General features: G+C 37.9%; 1 protein-coding gene across 2 annotated transcripts in view; it reads left to right on the top strand.

Annotated features, from left to right (window-relative positions):
- The window catches only part of LOC149565277 (uncharacterized), a 240966-nt gene that overhangs the window by 138771 nt on the left and 77592 nt on the right, over positions 1-24603 (top strand). For both annotated transcript variants that reach the window (XM_089818818.1, XM_089818817.1), the window contains exon 5: positions 6895-7090. In XM_089818818.1, the coding sequence (XP_089674944.1) occupies positions 6895-7090 (196 nt within the window). The remainder of the gene's footprint in view (positions 1-6894; positions 7091-24603) is intronic.

Raw genomic sequence — 24603 nt, 5'->3', positions numbered from 1 at the left:
ATTGTTGTTTCGTAGACTTCTGTAAGGTGTTTGACTCGATACCTAGGGGGCTCTCTTTCAGAGACTCAAAGATATTGGCACTCCTGATATTCTTGTGACAACGATCATGAGACCCAATGAGATAGTGGTTGGCATATTTAGGACTCTGGAGGTATTTTTAGACCCAATACACAACACCATCGGGGTGAAGCAGAGCTGTCCACTCTCCCCTACACTATTCAACATCTATATTAATGAGTTTGAGTCCTTCCTTCGTGAGGCTTTGCTCCTTGAGGATGTTTCTTATTTGCACTAGGTTCTAATCTCCATTCTCATGTTCGTAGATGATGTGGTCCTCTTGGCCTCCTCTCTAGAGGAGCTTCAGAGGCTTATTGATAGACTTGCCTTGTTCTGTGATCAGCGCCAGCTGATTGTGAACTTGAGCAAGACTCAAGTCATGGTCTTCAACTATTTGAAGACTTCACATCTCCACTTCGGCTTCCAGGGTCAAGAGATTGAGATTGTCTCTTCTTACACTTATTTGGGGGTCAAGTTCTTTGGCCCCTATTTCAGGATGAGACCAACCCACCTTCCTAGAGTGGCCAAGGGCATGGGCTCCCTTGCCCTCCTTGAGAGATAGTGCTTCCGGCACCACTTCCAAGAGACTTAAGTCCAAGCTCTCTCTTATGGACACTCTGATCAGATCCATAGTTCTCTTTAGGGTAGTGGTCCGGGGTCCGTCTCTTCTTGACTCTGACTGGGTCTCGATCGAGTGGGTACAGACACATCTCCTTTGTTGGATCACCCGTTGTCACTGTTTCACTCCACACAACATTGTTCTGGCCAAGTTTGGAGCTCATCCTTTTCGGCTCAGCGCCATTTTCGACTTGATTTGGTTCATTTACTGCCTCAGAGGCTTCACGGACTCGTGTGAGGACCAACACAAATACTCATATCTTGCTTACTACTCTTCACAGGACATAGCCAGCTCGACAGGGACGACTAGGGCTTGCTCTTGGTATACCCAAGCCACTATCTTACTGAGCTTGATTGGGATTGACGTTGACCATCTTCCGCCATACCCGTTCTTGTTGGATGCTCCAGCCCACCTCCTTCCCTCATGGCAGGAGCTGAATGGACACGTTAGACTCAACATTTACAGGCAGTACATCTCCACGACTTGGATCAACCCTCTTGGCGGTTTACGCCCTTAGATGGCCTTCTACTCAGAGCATTTTCTAGAGATCCAGGATGGTATCTTTGTTTGCCACTCATATTTGAGCCGTCGTTGGTGTCATGCGCTCCGCATCGCCTTGGGGTCTTTTAGAGTCGGAGTCCATCGACTTTGTTGCTAGATCGATCACCACCTGACCAGAGAGGAATGGATGTGCCGCCTTTGCACTTTATTAGAAATGGAAATGAAGACCCATTTTATCTTCAGGTGTCCTATCTACTATGAGATTAGAGGTAGATTCCACTGCCTATTCAGAGACTGCAGATCCTTCTCGACATTTTTTCATTATTCCGACTAGAGGTGCCTAGCGCTCTATATCCGGGAGGCCTCCCAACTCAGAGATCACACCTTACAGCATTGGTTCTCTCAGCAACAAACCCTGGATTAGCTCATCACGAACCTCTTTCCATCTACGCCCACTTTCGGGAGTAGGAAATGACCCCACCCGCTTGTCTCCGAACACACAAGATTGGTTAGACCTCAGCTTGTGTTCCCTAGATAGCAGCACCCTACCCCTACAGCTATGTAGAGGCAGAGGCAGAGGCAGAGGCGGAGCCGTACCTAGACCCTTGCTTGTCCTGGTCCTTATCCTCTATACGGGATTTCTTTGTACCGAGAAAGGATTGATAGTCCTTCTCTTTTTCTTCTGGTTGTTTCGTTTCCCCTTTGTACCACTCTTTTTTTTTGGACACCGTTGGGTGCTCCTATTGGTTACTTTTCTTCACTGTACTGTTGTATCTTTCAGTCCCTTAGACCCTTGTTGGTTTCTTGTTGGACATTAATGTCATTATCTTATCTTATTTGTAAGAACTTTTCATGAATAAATGTTTATTTCTGTTATGATATTTGATATGCATGGCTATTTTTATTCATTGAAGCCCCTTGGGTGGTTGGATAACCGAGGTGATTTCTATTAATGTCTTATAGTTTTGTTTTTCTTGTGAGCTGATTATTATTCATTTACCTTAAAGAGTGTCTTATCTTCAACACAGCTCATAAGGAAGTTGATTTGGGTGGAAGCACACAACTTCTAGAGGACCTCCTATGTCAACATTACTTAGCTCAATTACACAAGAATCTATGACATCTCACACCATTACCCAATTTGTGTGACTCTTGGTGACTATCTATGTAGTTTAAAACCTCACACATGTTCCACTTGCATATTGTTTCACCAATAGATTACATTCGTGGAATAGTAACAATTAGAAGTCCCAAGTGGTGGTAGTTGGAACATAGATTGGTTGTCAAATTTGAAACATCTTTATAACATATTGTAACTGTGTTCTACTTATATGCATTTGACTCAAAAGCTCGGAGAATCAAACAATCTAATACATTTGTCATGTGAGTACTTGCAAGGCCCATTGTGCCCTACTCATTTCTACATCAAACAAAAAATAGTAGATATTTTCTATAGCTTTTGTATTTGGATGTGCATTGGGTAATTGTATTTTTTATTTTCCTTTGCACTATGTTATTAAGGCTGTAAGGCTGTAATCGGCGTAAAATGCCAATTGTTGTGCTTGATAATATTGGTTATCCGTCAATGTATTAATTGTTTGTATAAAGTTTGTTATCATTGCGGGGTAGTTGTGTTGGTTGGTTGAAGGTTGTGTCCCTCTTGGCAACCACTGGGTCCTTTAAAAAGGTTGTGTATTGCCAAGGTAGGGGTATGATATTGTTAGATAAATTGTAATCCTTGGCCAGCCATCTTTGGTCTTCTTCTGTATAATAAATTCATGAGTGAATAAAGATATAGTTTTCTCTTGTATCTACTACACACTACCATCTGTATTATTATCCATGTATGTAATTTTCCAAGTATAATAGTATACATTTGGCTCCATTGCCTTAAAAGAAATTGGGCCAACATTGTGTGATTCATGCCCTTGGATCCCAGTAAAGGCAAGAAGAGGCCACAAACTTGTCAAGACCAAGTGATTAGGCAATCTTTAAAAATTGTCAAACAAAGAGAATGGAGGAGATGATTACAAGAAACATTTGAGGAAAATCTAGTCAAACTGTTCCCAAGTGAGAGCCCTTTCGTACAATCAACATACAACTACAAGTGTGAGGGAAATCTTGAACTGACAAACATATTGCATGGTATTAAGAATCCATCCATCTCAAGAGAACCCATAATTAAAGTATTCCAACCAAAGACCCTTGGATAGTGGGAGTACAAGTACGAGTGAGGCGTTGAAAGTACCCAAGGTGTTGGGGATGCTGGAGGTGGACTTGTAGAGGATGCACACGTGGCCAAGAATGCAAGGAAGTGCCAGAATGTAGTGTCTTTCTCTTCTCGAGAGACAATGCGTCAGGAATCACTTCTGGGACATCTTGTCCAAGATGAGATTTCTTGAAACTCTTGATTGACCAACTATTCTTTATGACTCAGTGGTCTAGGGGCCTTCCCTTCTGGAGTTTGATTGGACTTCCATTGAGCGGGTTCAGATTTAATGTCGATAATGTATCATGTAGACAATCTACATCTCACAGTGTTCTCGCAAAGTTTGAGGACGTCTTCAGGCTTCAGGCCATTTTTGACCTCATTTGGTTCTTGCACTGGTTTTTGTGGTTTTGCTGATTCTTACGAGGGTCGCTTGAGGTATTTGTACCTTGCTTAGTGCTTCTTTGAGTCCCTTGCTTCTTCAGCTACTCTCTCTTATCGGTCTCGTTGATGGTTTGCTGGGATTGCAACCCTCTTGGGTACTATCAGGTTTGAGATTGATTGTATCCTCCCATTATTGAAATCGTTGAATGCCCCTCACCTCTTCCTCCCTTGAGGAAGGTGCAAAACAAGTGCATTAGGGATGATATTCATAGGTAGTACATTCACATCACCTTGGTCAACCCCCACGAGGGGCTTTGCCTGAAAATGGCTTTCGATGTTGAGCACTTTTTGGATCTCTAGGATGGCATCATTGCCTGTCCTTTGTACATCTCTTGTCATTAGCAACATTTCTCATGATCCCCTTTTGGTCATTTAGGGTGGGTTCACATCATCTTCTTGTTGAGACTAACTACCATGGACATGTGCGACACAATTTGCTAGCTTTGTACTCTTAGCGAGGCAGTGTCTGAGGAGCACTTTATCTTCCGTTGTCCTTCGGCCTTCCTACTATGAGATTAGAAGTAAGTTCTACTAGATTTTGAGAGAGGCCCGGTCTCTCTCTCCTCCTTTAGGTATATGTGTTGCAGCTGTGTCACTCTTTAACTATAGGACGCCATCCATCTGCGAGTTCACTCTTTTCAATGCCCCTTGTATCCTATGTCTGATCAGCTCATGACCCCCTTTGTTCTTGGGATGACACGTAACACCAAAAGGCATTTACTTTTGCCTTATCATTCTAGGTTTGTGAGACCCCGCAGATCTTACTTATAGAAATCCACTTCTCCCAGTTTGGTGGGTCACCTCTAGAGGTAGCATTATTGAGACTGGCCCACTTCTATTTCTACGGCTTATCATTTGGTTTTGCGGTTTTCTTTTTTCTCCTTATTGCCCTTGTTTTGTTTGGAGGCTTAGGGTTGTTTTCTTTCCCTTTCCCTTGTTTTCCTTGGGGTTCTAGTTTCTCTTTCCCTTTTTTTGTTGTTCTTTGTTTTTGGTCATTATTTGGTGTTCCTGCTGTTGGTTGTTCTCTTGTTTGTCTCTTCAATCCTGTTGATCCATTTGTGGTCATTCCTTGAACATTAATAAAATATGTCTTTATCTTATCTAAACCCTTAAAATCACATACCAAAAAGAAAAAAATATGTTTTCATTCTTTATCCTAGCTCACTGCTTCTGCAACTACCTCAAGGATCAGTAGTGGTGCTCCAACCTTGTGTAGGGTCTTTGTTGCTAGTGTAACTATCTCACAAATGCCTACTCGCTCTACCCTTTTTGATTGCAATATACAATGCAGCAAGAAGAGTTCTGGAGCTTGCAAGTCTGAAGTGTCATGCCAATTCTTGAGCAAACTCTTATATAGCAGTACCTGAATCTTGGTAACTTAGGTGTGAAGAATAATTTGTGCATGCTTATCTAAACATTCATGAGGTTCCTTTTGTGAATTTTTCATGGTTGGAGGCATACTTGGTAGCAAATTAGTACTGCCTTGGAGCATGATTGTAGTTAAAACTTGAAATCTGAATTTACCTGTTGATTATGAGCTGCCCTGACCTCCAATGATATTACTGCAATAATCCTTTGTTTCATTCTGTATAATTAATAATCATGCTTATCATAAATGCCCACTCACACAAAAGAAAATTAAATAGTGACAATAACCTTCCTTAGGGCCCGTTTGGTTGCTAGAATACAACCGGAATAGTCATTGAAAATTAGAATATGTTTTTTATTCTTCGTTTGGTGCGCAGAATTGGAATGAGGAATAGGAATATGTATTCCCATTTTAGCCCCAAAATGAGCATTTATCCATTCCAAAAAAAACCTGTTATTAGAATAGGCCATTTCTATTCTTTATTTGAGTTTTCCAAAATTGATATTTTTTTGGGCCCGTAGTTACACGTAGGTAAGGGTTTTCAATCTTTTCAATAGTTTTTATGATCTCCCAACGGCGTCAATAGCATCTTCAGAGCATCATCTGTCATTTTCTTCGCCTACACAAACTTCCATGGCGAGAAATTGAAGCAGCACAACGATGTGATATCGTTCTTTGCATGCAATTGCAACAAGGGGTTGCTGTACTCAGGGTTGTGGGACAAGAGCATGAAGGCATGGTGGTTCTCTGACCTAACCTGCATCAATTCTTGTGCGGCTCATCAAGGGCCTGTCAATGTGCTTCCGGTGACGCAAAATGATGCCCTTTTGTTCAGCGCCTCTGCCGACGGGACAATAAAAGCGTGGAGAAACATTCTCGGGACGCAGTACTCACATACCTTGACCATGATGCTACAATTTCAAAGTTCTACAATCAATGCTCTTGTTCTGGGTAGAGACAAGGGGATTCTCAACTTGGGCTCTTTTGGGAGGTGGGATTCTAGCAGTTCTAAAGACGAGTATTCAGATTTTGGTGGAGGGAAAGAGGTATTCATCTTCATTCATGTTTGGTGGTCATTGCCAGTCATAGGGGACCAGTTACCTGCATTAGTATTGTTGCCTCTGATGGGGAGTTTGTGGTCTACTGCAAGAGCTTGGATAGGAGCGTCAAAGCTTGGGATAAATTTAGCCCTATTCCAATTCAGTTTTTTATAACCAAACAAGGGATAAACAGAATTTGATTACAATTTCCCATTTTCATTCCCTATTTTCCATTCACGTTCACATTTTCTATTCTAATTTCCAATTCCTATGCTTGCAACCAAACGGGCCCTCAGTTCCTGAATGTACTGTTCTTAAATAGAAGCTGATCGGGCTTCCTTCCTACAATCTGTACTAACCCAATTGACTATCTTTTGCAAAGTACAATTGATTAGTCAAATTTTAAAGAGAGGATAAATTTCCTATAGATTTAATTTTTGGCAGTTCTTTACTTAAAACAAGAAAATGGAGTAGTAATTTGTTTTTGATAACTTTTATATGCATGGTCTACTCAATTATACTTTATAAGAAAACATTGCAATTTAACAACATACGCTGTCTGTGGAAGAAGGAAATAATATTGTCAGAAGACACATGAAATTTAAGATTGCACATTTACATATTACCTTAATTCCTTTCCTTTATAATTGTGCAGATTTGACTTGGCTCTAAGCTTTAAGGAAGCAGTTTTCGGAGTTGTAAAGGAGTTTGATATATATTTCTGGAAGACTTGTGAAAGTTGCATGGGGAGTGGGGAAAAGGTTGGTGCACACAATCATAAATGTCAAGATTGCAGAGGAAAAGGCCATGTGAAGAAAACACAGAGGATGTCATTCGGGATTGTTTCACAGGTATTGAAAGGATTCAGCAAATTTGGTTATATCCGTTGTTATTCCTAATTGTAGTTTTAAGTTGTGGAAATGTGTTAGATTATCCATTCTTTCTATACTATATCATGTCTTATCTTGAACAATATACAGCATTCTACATCAAGCCATAATCTAAGTTTCTCAATTTATAACACAATGGTACCACTAAAATATCTGCATACGATCAGATACGTTTCTTCATGAATATCTGTGGTAATCAGCTATGCACACTTTTGTTGAGTGGACTCCAACTGTATTTAATATAGTCAACTAGTTTGAGTAAAAATTGAACTCCAGTTACTTTAGTCGCTGATTTTTGGCTTGTTTTTTGAGGCCTGTTATTTTATTATATGTATCAAAATCCAGTTAGATGCATCTAGTTGCATTGAGATATCAGTCCTTTCATTTTTCCTGCAGTTAGTTGATTCCTATGCCTAAAAGTCATCATTAAAAATTGCATTTAACATTTCAAAACTATGGGGCCTAGGTAGTTGTTTACTCTATCCGTTCCAATTGCTTTCTTACATATGAATGTTGGAAATGAATTAGTGAATGTAAAATGATTATAAACTATTAAAGCATGATTGTCAAAAGTTGCAAGAAAATCAAAGGTTGGCTGAACAATATAAGAAAAATAATAGATGGTTTTTTTCCTCGTAAAACTGCCCTTGAATCACATTTGGCTTGTTGCAGTTCTTTGAAAGACTTATATGCAAGTTCAATTGCATTAGCTTGTGTTGGATCAATCAAAAAATGATGAATTTGAGTGTGGGCAATGAAGTTGGCTAAAATAATAGATGTTTTATTTGCCAATGGTTTAGTAAAGACATCTGCTATTTGTTTCTTTGTATCAACATAATCCAATCCGTTTTTCTGTTGTGCAACCTTTTCTCTCATAAAATGACATTTTATAGCAATGCGTTTTGTCTTAGTGTAAAAACAAGATTCTTTGACACACTTACTATACTTGTGTTATTACAGTGAATAGTAATAGGTTGTGGAAACTCAATACCTATATCTTTCAGCATTTGCTTCATCCATATAATCTGATTGCAATTATTTGCTGCTGCTACATACTTTGCTTCTACTATAGATTGTGAGATGCAATCCTGTTTGTTGCTAGGTCATCAAACCAATCTTCCTCCTAAAAATAATGCACCACCACTTATGCTCTTCCTATCATCAACATTGCCTACCCTTGACATCAGTGTATGCATAGAGTGAAATTGTTTGATCTATCATACTGTAACTCAAAATCTGATATTCCCTTCAAATATCTCAATATCCTTTTCGCTGTTGCATATTTACCATATAGGGTAAATGGATATTTATCAAATTAAGAGACTTGAATGTAACATATAACAAGATACTTTATTCATATAAGAAGATATGCAATCACAATTACAATGATACTTCATAATTCCATTTAGACGATGTACATATACTTCCTGAAGGGGTGACTCAACCGTCATGCAACCTTTCGGACACTAACTAATCCAGTCGGCTATAATATAGTATTTACTGACAACATCATCCCCTTCAAAAGAAAAGCTGTTTTTGGATGACAAAATAGAGACAACTAACTACTAAGTACATCAAGACTCCAAACAAACTAAGAAGAAGAGGGGTGCGTCATTGGTAGGGCTGGTGTAATAGACGTCCTTTGTGCTCGTAGCTTGCTCAGCTGTGCCCGCAAGTCGTGTAGCTATTGCGTTTGGGCGTCCAAATTCACCTTAGCTTGCATATGAAGTTCTAATGCTCTCTTCATCATCTCAGCTATGTTTTTGAGCTCCACTTCCTTTGCATCTGGCTCCCTCTTCACATCCCCCAATCAAGATTCAAATGTTGCCTTCTCACTCTCTCTTAGCAATGAGTGTTGCCTGCTTCTTCTCCCACGCTGCTTGCTATGCGGTAAAACTGGCTTCTATCGTGGCCTTGCTACTGCTGCCTGATCTGCCTCACTCCTGTGTAGAGCATAGTACGCCTCTTGATACACTTGTACTATCTCCCGTGTTAGATGCTCAACTTTGTTTTCCACTACTGGCTCCGTAGTAGCCTATTCCTGCCACATCTCTGGGGTTTCTATGTTTGGCCATCCTTTCGCCTTGAAACATATAGAGAAGGCCACTGGACAACCAACGTGCATGAATGACAACACCTGCTCTAACTCTCGCACCACCGCCTCCAAAGCACGTCTTTGTGTTGAAACTAGTAATCGACGACCTCGAGTCACTACGTCTACTAGGTACGTCTCGACACCCTCCTCCCCTATAGCCGTCGAGGGGTCTAATGGTGTGGGGTGCTCCGTGGCCATCGCTACCTCTACTGCTTTAACATCCTCTCTGCAATACTCCTTGTCGGAGGTGGAGGTGGTGGTGGCTCCACTGTGATGGTAGGATGACTCCTCTAGTGGGGCTAGGGGATCTACCTCCTGAGGTGCTTCTCTCATAGGTGATATAGTGGAAGATGTCGGTATTACCAGTCCAATGCTGAAGCTCCTACCTAAGTACCCACTCAAGTTGTGCTCACTTTGAGCTACAGTACCCTCGCTAGTGGCCAGTAATGCATTACCTATCATGACCACTGCATTAGATCTCACTACCTCCAATCTGACCTTTGGTGTCCCCGAACTCTCAGGAACCTCCTGTGCCGACAACTCCATCACCTCCTCGGGCAAGGTTGTCATCGGTGATGGATGGGTGTCATATCCCTTTTTTTAGATAGGATTATAATAATAATCAGATAATATAATGTTAGTGAATAAATAATGATAATAAAGTTATAATACAACTAATGCTAAAATATAAAAATAGAAAATAATTATTATTTAATTTATATTATCAATGAAATAATATTTAGTACGATATTTTAAATAATAATAAAATAAAACAAATAAAAATGAATAAAGAAAGAAATCAAATTAAATACAAGAGACGATACTAAAGAAAGTATGTTAACTTTCTAAATAGAATTTAATAATAAATAATAATAAACACATATAAGTAAGTAAATAAATAATATAACATAGAATAATATAAATTAACTAAATCTAATGAAATGTCAAGAGATATTTAACAAATAGACACGACTCCTTATAATTAAGATATAAAAAGGAGGAGAGTTTATTTTTGAGAGGGGGAAAAGAGGAAAAGATAGGTGTTTAAAAAGGAAAAATGGAAGAGGAAAGTAATATGAAGAAAATAAGGATGTGACTTTTTGAAAAAGATTGGAATTATGGAAGGTTGTGACTCTTGGAAAAGACGAAAAAAACGATCGACATGGACCAAGAAAAGAGAAATGTAAGAAATGTATGTTTATGGATTATATTTATTTAATAATGTTTATAAATTTATTTATATTAATGAATCATACTTGTGAATAATTTATGCATATACATATGTATATGTAAAGATGTAATTTGAAATGGATAAAACACATGACTTAATGGTTAATGGTTTCAGATCAAGAGAGTCCCTTTTTAGGGAAGAGAGTGATCTTAATATGGTTAATAGCTTAAGATCAAGAGAGTCCCTTTGGAAAGAGAGTGATCTTAATGTGGTTAATAACTTAAGATCAAGAGAGTTCCTTTGGGAAGAGAGTGATCTTAATATGGTTATAAGGCCAGAATATTCCGTAGATGTTAACATATGCATATGTGTCAAGGGTCCTAAAAAATGAATGTCTCTTCTAGGAAGGACCTTAAAGGGAGCACTTCATAGAAGACAAATAATTAACTGGGGATCTAAGGATCCTCAAGAGGGTTATTAATCCCAATGTAGAAACGTTTTTAAGGTTGGGTTAGGATAGAGGGTAGAATAGTGAAATATATTTTATTATTGTATAAATTCTAACATTGGTTTTGTAGGTATTATTGTCCTTGCTAGTGGGGTTGTCTCCATTATTGTTATTGTTATTGTTGTTGCCGCCTCGTCCGCATCGGTTGTTGTTTTCGTACCCTTTTGAGGTTGCTGCGTCATTGTTTGTATTTGTTCCTACTCCCAAGGTGGACACTTCTTGCATTAGTAATACTTGTTGGTGTCCCTTTGTCTTCATATTGAACGAGCATTTCTTGGTGGAATGTCTTGCAATCTGGTAGATATCGCAAAATTCGTTCTTAGGGCAAGAGCCCTTTGTGTGGCCCTCCTTGCAATCCGTACACCATACTTCCCCTTATCTTGTTTGGCCAGGATTCTCTTTCATGTTCTTAAACTCTTTCATCATACATAGCATATCCTTCTGTAGTGCCTGAAACTTTTTACTCGATTCCTCATCGCTGCTACTTTCAGAGGATGAGTCTTCAAAATCCAAAGATGTCTTTCTTCTTTTTGCCAGTTTTTGTTTGCTCTCCAAGTCCATCATGCTGTTATATGCATCAATGTATGATGCTAGAGGTACAATTTTCATCTTTTTCTGCAATGTTGGTTGTAGCCCTTCGACGAACCACATTTTCTTCAACCTATCCACTGGTTGGCTTTCCATTGTTCCTACCAGCTCCTTCAACCTCCTTGCGTATATGTAATGTCCCCACTTTAGCATTATCCAGTTGTGTGACTGTTAGCCAATTTTTGCGTGGTCTCGGAGGCTAATGAAGAGGTCAGTGGGATCCTAAGATGTTTTGGCCTAGTCATTTCCAGTTCGAGCCAGAACGGAGTTGATTTACATGATGTTGGGAAAACTTACTATTTTTAGTACGTCAGCAGGGCATGGGCGATGTCAGAATTAGTGATTGGGTTTGATGCTCCTCGATGAGAGCATTCCGATGAGCTATCACTCATATTGTTCCAAGCCCAATTATTATTTTATTTTAATGCCTGAAGTTTATTAAAGTAACATTTAAATTACATGTAAAAATAATAAAGTGTTACTTTAATATTATTCATATTGGGTTGTGTGTTAGAAAAGGGAAGCCTAAGGGAGACATAAGGTGTTATTTTATTTTATTTTATTTTAGAACACTTCATCCCACATTGCTTGTGAAAAGTGGGTCGACCCTATGAAGTAGAAATAAAAAGGAGAGCTTGTGGCCCTTGTTGGGCAAGTTGAATATGAGAAGAAAATGGATGTTTGAGTTGCAAATCTGTTCTTGGCATTAGATGACGTCTATCCTCTCGTGTGACATTCTAGACATCATTCTCTTAGGGTTTGGCCTCTGGAATTCATTGCTATCAGCTTTATATCTAGCAAATTGGGTGCATTTCCAGCTACAACCAAGTTCGTGTAGCTGTCGAGTTAGTGTAGCAACGCATCACTGTAGTAGTTGTTACTGTAGCAGCTCTGTCATTGTAGCAATGCGTCACTGTAGTAGCCGAGTTACAGTAGCAGTTTCATTGTAGCAACCGAGTTACTGTAGCAGTTGCATATTGTTTGCAGTAGGTCAATGCAAGGGCCACACCCTCAACTATTTGATGTAAACAATGTTTGTTTTGATTTATTGCTAGAGTATTTAGTGAGTCAGCTTTGCACTTGTTATTAAATTTTGGAAATCAATATAAATATAGTGTGCTGGTTATTTCTGCAATATATGTTATGCTTTTTCAATTCCTATATTTATGTTACATGCCAAACACAACATTATAGAAACAATCTTTTAGAGCCATAAGGGTTGTAGCATATAACGGAGACTGCAAGCTAAGTGTTTGATAAAATTACCATATAGTTGTGAATACTTGTAAGCAGATTTTGAGGGTATCCATTACAGTATACGTGGACTGTTTCATTCTTTTCTTGTTTTCTACTGTAGATTCCTGCTACTATCTCATTATCATCCTCGAGTAGTTAGAACTATGCTATAAATTCTTTCTTGACATCCGGTCATGTATTTAACTTCTTTGGGTCGATGTGTGAAAACCAATTGATTGCTACACCCCGTACAGTAGTTGGAAACTGTTGGACCATCATCTTGGCCTGTTACACCATTTGCAGTCCATATTGTTTCGCACGTTTTACAATGTCGAACTAGATCAACTATCTCGTCGCAATTAAACTTTGAAAGTTTTTCCTTTAGCCCTGCCATTGTTAACTTCTTTTGTATTTGTCGTACTTGTTGCTTACCTGCGCTATTCTGAGTACCCACATTTTGAGTACTCGCATTGTTTTGTGTACTCACGTTGTTCTTCAGAATCGTGCTACTTTGGATAATTGCGTTACTTTGTGGTGTGAAAGGGTCTTCTACATGCGAAGTTGTTTGATTCTCAACTTGTATCCGTTCGTTAGGTGTATCGAGAACGAAGAGTTCTTTTAGCTTGTATTCGTTCGTCAGATGTATCGAGAATGAAGAGTTCTTTCAACTTGTATTTGTTCATCAGGTGTATCGGGAATGAAGAGTTCACCCCACGCTCGTGCTCCTTTGGCACCTAGAGCTGTGTGGATCCTTTCTCTTCCCTGCAAATTCTCTACCCTCGGTGTATACAAGTTTAGGAAATCCTACCTTGTCACTTCCACTAAATTCAATCTCTTTTGTATCTCCTCAAGCAAGTCCTCGACACTTCTCTGTCTGCTAGGTGAATGCACTCCCTCGGTCCGTGCTACTTCATCAATTTGGTGCTCGTCGGCGAGTTGTTGAAACTTTTGCCTGCGCTCTGCCTGTTGTGTGAGAATTAATGCTTCCCTTGCTGTATGTACATCATCCTTGTCTTTTATTTCATTTCAATCTTTATTGAGCAAATTCTACATTAACCTTTATAACACATCTTTTGCATCAGGTTCGACTAACAATGATGCCAAATGTTTACCATACAGGGTAAACAGATATTTATCGCATTAAGAGACTAGAATATAATACAAAACAAGATACTTTATTCATATAAGCAGATATGCAATCACAATTACGATGATACTTCATAATTCCATTCGAACGATGTACATATACTTCCCGAAGGGGTGACTCAACTGTCACACAACCTTTTAGAGACTAACTAGTCCTGTCGGCTATAATATAGTTTTTACCGACAACATTGCTAAACACATCTCTTTAGGTTCTTCCTAAAATCTTGCAACAATACCAACTGCATGTGCTATAGCTAGTCTTTTGTGAGTTAGATATTGTAATCCTCCTATTATTGATCTATACCTTGTTTGTAGAACACTAGGAGACTCATCCTTACTTGATAATTTGCATCGTGTAACTATAGGTGTTTCAATTGGGTTACAACTATCCAATCCAAATTTTGTCAAGAGATCTTTTATATATGTGGTGTGTGATATGAAAATTCCATCCTTATTCTGAGTTTTTGGCAAACCTAATAAGTATTTCATTTTGCGAATCATAGACATATCAAACCCATTCTTCATTTCTTCAAAAACTTTCTCACTAGCCTCATCATTGCCTCAAAAGATAATATCATTAACAAATACTAAAATGATAAGTAATCCATCTGAATTCTTTTTGAAGTACATGTTATTGTCTACATTACCTTTTGTGAATCCCAAGCTTAGTATGTGCTTGTCTAACCTCACATACCATGCACTAGGTGCCTGTTTTAGTCCATATAATGCCTTCTTCAATCTGCAAACCATGTCTTTGTCTTTAGTGAGAGGAAAACCATCAGGTTGCTCAATGTAGACTTCACATCCATCTGATATACCTTGAGTTTTTGTTTGATGCATATGCTAAAAACATTCTTACTACTTCCAATCTTGCAACATGGGCAAATGTTCATTCAAAATGAATTCCTTCTTGCTGCGAGTATCATTTGGATACCAAGTTAGAAGTTTTCACAATCTTATGCAAATCTCTTACTGCATTACTACTATTTATCTTCACAATGTTATCGAAGTTTATATGACAATCTCTTGTGCCACAACCAATTATCTTCAATTCTAGCAATCGAACAACTTATTTTTTAGGATTCAATTGAAAGACACCACCTCTGATTCTTGTACCTATTCAAATTATTTTACCATTTTTGTCCTTGATTGTGCATGTCTTCTTAGTGAATTATAGCTGATATTCCTTGTTAACTAGTTCTTCAACACTCAACAAGTTATGATTCAATCCTTCAACATATTAGACACCATTGTTATAGATCCTTTTTCCTTAATAAGACACGGAGCATTATTACCAAATCTGACTACTCCACCATCATAGCTTTTAAATTCAACAAACCTTTCTCTATCACCAGTCATGCGTTGTGAACATCCACTATCCATAATTTAATCAGACTTTTTCTTTTCTACATGTGATACAAGTGTTTTTTCTTCTTCTATAGGACTTTCTTTCTTAATAGCAACAAATCCTATGTCATCTTCATCAACACTGTCTAAGAAGTGTATCTCTTTGAAATCAAACTCATCATCAATAGAATAAAAAACAATTTTTTGGAATTTTTGACTTGTAAGGATTTCTAGGTTTCACCTTCATTTTTCTCTTAGGACATTGATATGAAAAATGACCAAATTCTTTGCAACACCAACAAGCAAAAGCTTTCTTACCTTTAGGTTCTCTCCTTGCAATCAATGAAAAGAGCTTCATGAATCTTCTTTTCTTCTTCCTGTATATCTGCTATTCTTTAACATAACTAGTGCTTGCACTTCTGGTTAGTTCCCTTTTATCCTTATGTACTAGTTCTAAAAGTAGTCTTAGATCTAGGTTGATTATACTACAATGTAGATTCAGATGCTTGCAACTTTCCATTTAAAGTCTCTCTATTAAAATCTTGCATAACTTATATGTCTTCTTCTTCTTCTATAGCTAATACCTTAGTTTCATAAGCAGGAGTTAGTCATCTCAAAATTTTGTAACACACCTCTTCTTCTGATATAGTTCCACCACAACCTTTTATGCATGCAACAATCGCAGTGATCCTTTGCGAATATGATTTGAGTGATTCATCTTCAAGCATTCTTGCATTCTCAAGCACCATTTTTCAATTCTGTAATCTATACTTTTTGCATATTTATTTCCTTCATAAAGTGCTTCTAACCTTGTTCAAATATCATAAGCAAGATGTAGACATTTTCCTTCAACAAATCCAGATTTTGGAAGTGCAGAGATCAAAGCTTTTCTAGCAAACATATTGTACATGAAAAGTTCCTTCGCCTCGGCAGTACAAGTTACTTCTCCTCAATAGTACAAGTAGAAAGACCTTTTTCTTCCACCACAGTCTTCTGAGTCTTTGTATCCATCTAGTAATCTATCCCCATGCATAGCGAGTTCTTATTTGTCCTTCCAGTTGTCATAGTTCTCTCCATCAAACATTAGACATCTTTCTTGAATACCATGGATCTCCTTAAGTTGCAAAGCTTCTTGATCAAGGGCCTGGTGCTTTGATACCAATTAGAAAGTAAAGTCCACCAACGCAGCCTAGGGGGGGGGAAGGTAAATTAGTTGTGTGTGAAATATAACTTAAATCCAACTCCAATAATCAATACGCTAAACAATGCCAAGAGATAAAATGTTAACTAGGGAAACCCTTGATTAGAGGGAAAACCTTGGTGGGGATGGAACCTATGATATGATGTACTAATATAAAAGTTTCTTGTAGAAGGATGTGACCCTATTAGGAGCCAAATACAATATAATCAGTAGTGTTGGAAATTGATGCAAGTAATGGGTGTAAACACTAGGTTGTTCCCAATAACCTTCCTTGAACTTCTCCTAAGTTCAATCAATCCCAAATCACTTCTTTTGGACCTACTCAAGACTAGAGTAGTGGTGAATGGTCTCTTCAACATTTCCACTTCACCTTCCAATACCATCTCTATCTTCTAAGTAGCCTCAAGTCTTCAAACAGGCACTCAAACCTTCTCCACAGGAACTTTAGGGTTAAAACAAAGAGGAAAGGCCAAAAAGAAAAGAAAAAAAACATGTGTTTTATTTAAAAAACAAGTCAACTTTATGCCCTGCTGCGCGGCTGATTCATTGAGCCAATTCAGGGGATTTTTTCCATGAATCACCGATTCATGTGAAAAAATCGGTGATTCCAATTCACGGCTCATGAAAGATCACCCAGGTTGAATCAAATTGCCAAACTGGCAATTCAGGCAATTTCATGGTGATTCTCAGAACTATGGTGTTAACAAACCTCCAATACTGAAAGCCATGCTAGAAATACCTACACCAACACTTATGGCATCCTTCCACACTACCGTCTACCAAATCTCAAGCACCCATGATCTTTCTTCTGCCTTCTGCAACGTTATTCCTGATTGTCAGCACACTAAGCACATCAGATGCTTTTTGTCATAATACTCCAAGCAGGTAGGTGGTGGTAAAACAAAAACTACAACAATCATCTCCATCCTAATACCCTTCTGTACACCAAGAACTAGGGTTTTCCACCACAGGGATTAGGAGGGAGAAGTTATTTCAATTTAAAATCCTAAATTCAGGTTATGTTAACCAGCAGGCACAAATAAAACCAAAAGTGCTTCAAGCTTATTCTATACACCTAAATCAAATTAACACGTTCACAAATAAGTCAAAATACAACTTTCCACAATCACAACATGTACTTACCGTCACTCTGCAAAAAGATCTCAAGTTTGTACTCATTGTCTGTACATAGTTTTCCCACCAAAAACTTGCTTTATTGGTTCAAATTCCATATAACACAATTCCAACACTTTCCAAGGTTGAAGACATCCATTTTATAGGCCAAGCCTCTTGACCTTAGACATTCATCCTTTCATGTTCGATCAAACCAACCATCTAACTGTTGATATTCCATTTTTGCAAGAAAAGTTGCATGACAACTTTTTTTGCAAATTTTGCAGCTTTTCAATATTTTCAAACAAATGACTTCAAATGCCTACCAAAACTTGGTAAGTCATGCAAGAACTCTAGAAAACATGAAATTGAAGATTTTGGGTCAACTCCTAGCATTGACCAACATTGACTGACATTTGACTTGCCCATAGGCCTTATTACACCATGCATAAAATTTGCCTAAATTGCATTCTAGGATGCTTGAGATTTATTTATTGCTATGTGTCATCTAGGACACTTATTAATCTCCTACTCTATCCAAAATTTGTGTTTGACCACCTTGTTTAGGATTTTGGGCCCCTGCACCAGAAATGTGAGTCAAGGATAAAAGCCTAAGTTCGTCACATAACCAACATACATATGCATATAGAGGGAGGGAATTCAAGGAAAATAATCCTTTCAATCTCAATTGTAGAGAACTAGGTATAGAGAAATTAGTGCTAACCAATATAGTAAGGAGCACTAATGCAAACTAGGTCTAGGAAGAATAAGGGTAAAGGTATCCAAGTCCTCAAAAAACCCTTGATGAATGTAAGACGCTGGAGTAAATGTGCCAAAAAGATAAAGAGGGTAAAAAACACACCTTGAAAGTCTAATCTAGCCTTGCTTTTCTGAACACAATGAATGGAAATCGTTGGATCCAACCTTGAAACTGCATAGTGGATGAAACCCATAAATCTTTCGGCGATCTATCAGGGGTGAAATAGATCATCAGGGGTGTAGTACACCTCTCATTGATTGTGTGTGACATTAATTTTTGATTTTGTGGTTATGAAGAAAGCCAAAAATGGTAATCATTTGATTTCTGCGACTTGCGATAAAAAAGGGTTTTGTTGTTGATGGTGGGGGGTGGTTGCCATGGTTAAACCCTTGTTTAATTATCAACTATGAATTAAAATAGCATGAATCTAAAGTAAATTCACAAATTCATTTTACAATAGTTGGATCTCTTGAATCGAATGCAATTTGCTTACTTCACCAATTGATTTGGATCAAGAAGATGAAGATGAATGGATGTAGAAGATGCAACAAAGGATCTTGAATGAATTGAAGAAGATCTCGAAGATAAACTCCTTCAATTGCTTGAATTGTTGAATCCTTGATCTTCAATGGAGGAATGCTTGAAGGCTTGAATGCTAGAACACTTGAGAGCATGAGTTTGTTGATGCTTGAGTACTTGAGAATGAGATGTCAAAATGAAGCAAAGAGAAGGTATTCTATAGATCTCGAAATTGACTAACTTTGCAAGTTGACCTCCCTAGGAATTAACACTTCGATTGTAGCTGGACACAGGACTCAAAGAGGAGACCCAAAATAGGCACCAATTAGGGGCGCACGGCACCTGTGATTGGTCAGGAGCACACTGTGCCCATGTCAAGTAGTTCTCATAACCTTCGGGATCGTTTCGAGATCCCAGAATAGGTTTCGGATCTACAAAATCAGGTGCAGAGCCCGAGACGTACCCGTTATGATGTGAGGAGCAGATTCCAAGTGGATAGATGAAGAGAAGGGAGGACCTAGGAAGATAAATCCTAAGTCATACTTAACACCATGAGAATAGGACCTTTAAAGAGGATCTATTAGGTTTTACTCCAATTCCACTGAAGACGAAGGACAAAAGAGAGAAGAAGAAATGAAAGACACAAGGAGATTGATGATCTCACAATGGTGCTAAATCTTTATTAAATTGGAGTGCATCCAATTTAAGACAGTACATTTAGCCCCCACTTTAGCGAGAGTATGTACTCGATCCAAACTCTTGGTAAAGTAGAGCACAAAGCATAAGATACCCTCATTAGAATCAAGGAGGCAAAGAATCCATCAAGACCCCAAAGGTTTGAGACTTTGGTAAGTCCCAAATTATATTAAGAGAGAGATCACTGATTGAAAAGAAGGAAGAGAGTAGTGATTATCTCGCCCAATAGAGTACCCACCCTACTGTGAATCATTGAAAGAGCTTCTTCAAAAGATGACATTGAAATAGTCTAATGGGGTAGTAATCCATCAGAAAGTGCACCCATAGATCAACATTCTTCGTATCACCATGGCAAGGTCTAGTAAGACTGCGTTACACATGTATGAGAATTAGCAAATTGTTATATGTTACCTATAGATGAGATTTAGTAAATGTGCATGTAAAGGAAAGAGAGACCCAATGTCAAAGATGCTCACTTCCTATATTGAATGTGTGGATAGAGAGTCCATTCTTTTAGGATTGTGCATAATCCATAAAGTGATTCATAATATGTGTGCATTGAAAAAGAAGATGAACTTTTAGTAATGCATAGGTTTGAGGATAACTTTGGAAGCATACCAAGCAACTAGGGCTAAAGTACCCCAAGCTATACTCAGAATCTATATTTACTACCCCATGATTGGAATGCAAAAATGAGCATAATGTATGCCTCCACATTAAAGTCATTGCTAACACTTTAACAAGAGTGATGGTTTTAACAGAATATACGTAAAATTATTGAAAGACGTTTCCACTATGAGATGCCCCCAGGAGAAGACAAATAAAGGGAAATGAGAATATAACATGCAAGAGCACAAAAGGGATCTACTAACTTTGGGGTTCGTATGATCATATGATAACATAAGTATGAAATATTTTCATTGCCCAAAGGAAGTATAACTACAACACAATAGAAGAAAGACACGTAAGAGTTACGAAGAAGAGTTTTTTTGGACCACCACCATGTAGACCAAAATAAATTGTTGTTACCATGTCGCAAATCCAAGAGGACAATGCAAGGATACAAAGTACAAACAATAACACATGTACAACATAACATATAACGACAAATAGAAAAGTAAGATACAAATAGAAGATTCATACAATGCTTCAATTTCTTTATCACCTTGTGCCAATAGAACAATAAGGGTTGTTTAAAGAAATCTAAACAAACATTAAGCAAACACGATACAGGGGAAGCACATAACAGAAAACAAACACACAAAAAGCTACTATGTTAGAGCACTCACTTCAAGCACGTTGCCCTCCTCCCCTATCTTGGTAAGTAGTAATAAGAGAAGGTGAATAACTTGCAAGAGGAGCTATATCCAACATAGTACGAATAATAGCTAAATCCAAGGACTCTCAGGAGAGTCACTATTCTTAGGAGTAGATGTAAGCGTAAGTTGCATAGAAAGCATGTTAGGTAAATTAACATCAAGATCAATAATCTCATGGACATCATTATCTAAAGTATCTTCTTCATCTAAATTAATAACAATAGAATCCAAAACTGGAATATGCATTTCATGATTAACTTCCTCGACAGATATGGGCTGATGAGAAGTATTCATATGAGCTTGACAATTCTTTTGACGTTCATGAGCATGTTAGTTACGCTTAGTTTTATGAAAGACTTGTTGAGAAAATGAAGGGAGATCCACAACCATAGGTTCCTTACCTTTTGATGGCACCATAGGAGGAACAACAAGAGGTTTAGATGTTGAAGGAGGAACTGCACTAGGAGGAGCAGCCATTCTCGGAGAAGGATCCACAATAGAAGAAGGAACCATGCTAGGAAGAGCAGTAGATGCAAGAGGTGGTTGACCTTTAAAAATAGAATAATTGGAAGAAATAGGTGTAGAAGTTGTAGGTAAAAGACCACGAGAAATATCCTTAGGCATACTTAACTCAGCTATCTTTTGATATTTATGAGCTTGATAAGTGTGAATAATATATATAATCTAGACGAGGAGTAGGAATAGAGGGCCAAAAGAAATCAAGAGTAGCACAATGTCGAGGTCTAGAAGGATGATAAAGACTATGATTGATCGTCTTAATTTCACCATCATAAGGAAATTTAATGCATTGATGAATAGGGGAATCTATGGCTTGCATGGCAGTCAACCAAGGTAAACTAAGCTTCAGTTGGAACTGATTGGAAGTAGGAATGACAACAAAGGTACTATTCACCACTTTTCCATAGAGCTCAACAGGAAAAGAACTGGAACCTTGAGGATACAAGAAACCATTACGATTTTGAATCCAACTATCATTGAGTCATGGAAATCAAGATTTGTTTGCTTAGCATATAAATGTTCCTTAGTAATAATGTTAACCTTGGAAGTAGGATTAAGAAGACACCCATAAGAAGGATATTTAGCAATTCGACTCGTAATATAGAGAGGACTATCAAGAGCCTTTGTAGTGTCCCCATTTTTAGTAGGTTCCTGCAGTTGACCAGTTCAATTGACCATCGTGACCCTCGTGAGTTGACAATAAGATTTGAGAGTCTCAGTTGAGTGATTATAGGCTTTCCAGTAGCCTTTGGTGTGTTTTGGTTCTATTTGAGGGATTTACTATTTATAGTAAGTAATCTGTTGGTTCCAATGAGCTCAGTTGAGTTAAAGGAGTTGGGTGATGCTCTCAGTTTTTATTTCGGGCTTCCAGTTTGAGCTCCAAGAATCTTGGAGGGAGTGCTAATTTGTTGTAAGTCACCTCGTCAAGTTCATTTATCATCTTTCATCATCTTTCATCATCAGGATCACTTTGGTGTTGTCAAATTCATTTTTGATGCTTCTTCAGCTGTTTTCGCAAGATGGGTGAATTATTATTGTTGGATGGATATTTTGCAACTGATAGTTTTGGGTAAAAATCTAGTTGCAAAATAGGATGATCAGCCACAACGTGTGAGACAGAGTCTCTCCTACCTTAAAGGGAAGGCTCCCCCTTCTCACTGTTCCTTGGATCAACTCAAGATAAGGAAGAAGTTGAGAGATTTTATAAAAAGGATGTTACCAATATCCTTTCTTCTTAACTTTCAAGAAAAAATCCACTTGTGGAGCGAGTAATGTAATGTTCCTGTTATAAAATAAATAATAAATTAAACTTTTGTAATGGGTCGATTGATTTAATGTATCTCAAACTCATTTTTATTTTTGTTTCCATAGTGTGTCGCCATCTGCTATCTTTGTACACCCTCAGAAAGTTTCTCGACGGATATTTAAGCACGACTTGTAGGTTGTAGTTGTTATACTTTGGATTATATTTCTCTGTACTGCGAATTCTTGTTGGAGTTCTAGATTGATTGGAAACAGTGATACCGATAAACCTTCACTACCTCAAAGCCTGTCTGAAAATGTACCAGTTTGGCTCTAAGTCCGGTCATACTTCTATATGAAAAGCTTTACAATTAGGGCACAAAGAATCCTAAAAGTAAGAATAACTTAACTATTTTGTGAATTAAGAAAGAAGTACAAGCTATAGACAAAGCTTCTAGCTATACACTTACACAATTGCTCTTGGTCAAAACTCTAGTTCCAATTGCTTCTTAACTCTTTTATATTCAATTCACAAAATACAATTACCAAGAACATAAGATAACATGAATTAAAGATAACTTAGATAAATTATAGACAAAGATTATAATTCATACAAGTAACAATCTCACTTAATCAAAGTTATGTTCAAATGTCCTTTGTATTCACTTTCTCTCAAAATAGTGCTTACAGAAACAAAGTTCTACTGGCACGATTTCTTCAGAGCTCTCTTGCACAAAGATAATGATGATTTTGCAATGAGGGGGCACTCTTTTATATAGGCACAGGAGTTGAGAAAAAGGTGGGAGCAACTCAACCAACTTTGACCTAGTCTAACTGAAAGAGAAAAAATAGGGTTACATGCAACTGCACATGCAACTCGCACTACATCCTTTTACATACATGTAACTCACATTACATGTAATTACACTTTTTTCATGTAATGCATCCTCTTAAACCTACAAACATGAAATAGAAACAAAAACAACAATTTTAAAGATTGTTTCTCAGTGCCTTGAATTTGACGATAATATCACGCACTGTGGGAAGATCGACAATTGCCATGGTCTTTGATATGGCTTTGATCTTCACTGCATCTGCATACGCTGATTGCACAACTTTGGAATTTGCTGCCATAGTATCTAACAAGTGTTTTGTTTAGGATTTATACAAGACAAACTTGTTCATTGTGTGCGAACTAAAATCTTTAGGATCTACATCAACATTGATCCTGATTGTATATTCTGAGCTTACCCTTTCAACCTCAATGAGATTAAAGAAATCATCAATAACATGGCATCCCATCTGTTACAAATCACAAGTAACACCTATTTCAATTGCCTAACAATCTCCAAGTGCCTCCCGCAACTTTGTGATCAACTTCCTCAATATTTCTTCTTTGTAACCAATAAGTCCTCAAAATCAAAAGAATGTTTCACAAGACATAAGAATGTCACACATCAAACCAAGGCATCTAGATCAAAACTTTCCATTTCATCCCAATCATTGAGGGTTTCCTTCAAATTATCCACTTCTTGAGTAAAAAAAGAGATCAAGTTTTGCTCCATTCCATTCATTTGTTTAGTGCACTTAAGAACGACAAATGTCTTTGTGATGGCTCGAACTCCTTCAAAGATGATCTCTCCTATCCAAGACTTAGCGGCTTCAATAAGATTTCTCTCCTTGGATGTTTGAGACATGGCAACAACACTTTGAGAAGATTGTTGCCAAAGGACCTCGTTCAAGTGAGAATCCTCCTATTTCAGTTGATTTTTCTTCTCCCATTCATGATTGTTCTTTGATACATTTGCCAATGCATCTTGAGCATCTTGTAAACAACTCAAACATGACCGTTTTTTGATTTCTACCTTAGTGAACTTGTAATCGAAATGAGTAAGTTCCTGTGCAAGTTTGTCCAAGGGCTCATCAACTTCAACAAACTTAGTTTTAATTGAATCAACCAAAATCCTTGAAATAATCTTATCTTTCAAAGATTTGGATTTGCTCTTCTTAACAG

This window comes from Cupressus sempervirens, chromosome 3 (assembly GCF_028749045.1).
Source record: "Cupressus sempervirens isolate cs-2001-9-10 chromosome 3, ASM2874904v1, whole genome shotgun sequence".
Lineage (NCBI taxonomy): Eukaryota > Viridiplantae > Streptophyta > Pinopsida > Cupressales > Cupressaceae > Cupressus > Cupressus sempervirens.
Note: the sequence above shows the minus strand (reverse complement) of the source record. Positions and strands in the feature narration are given on the sequence as shown.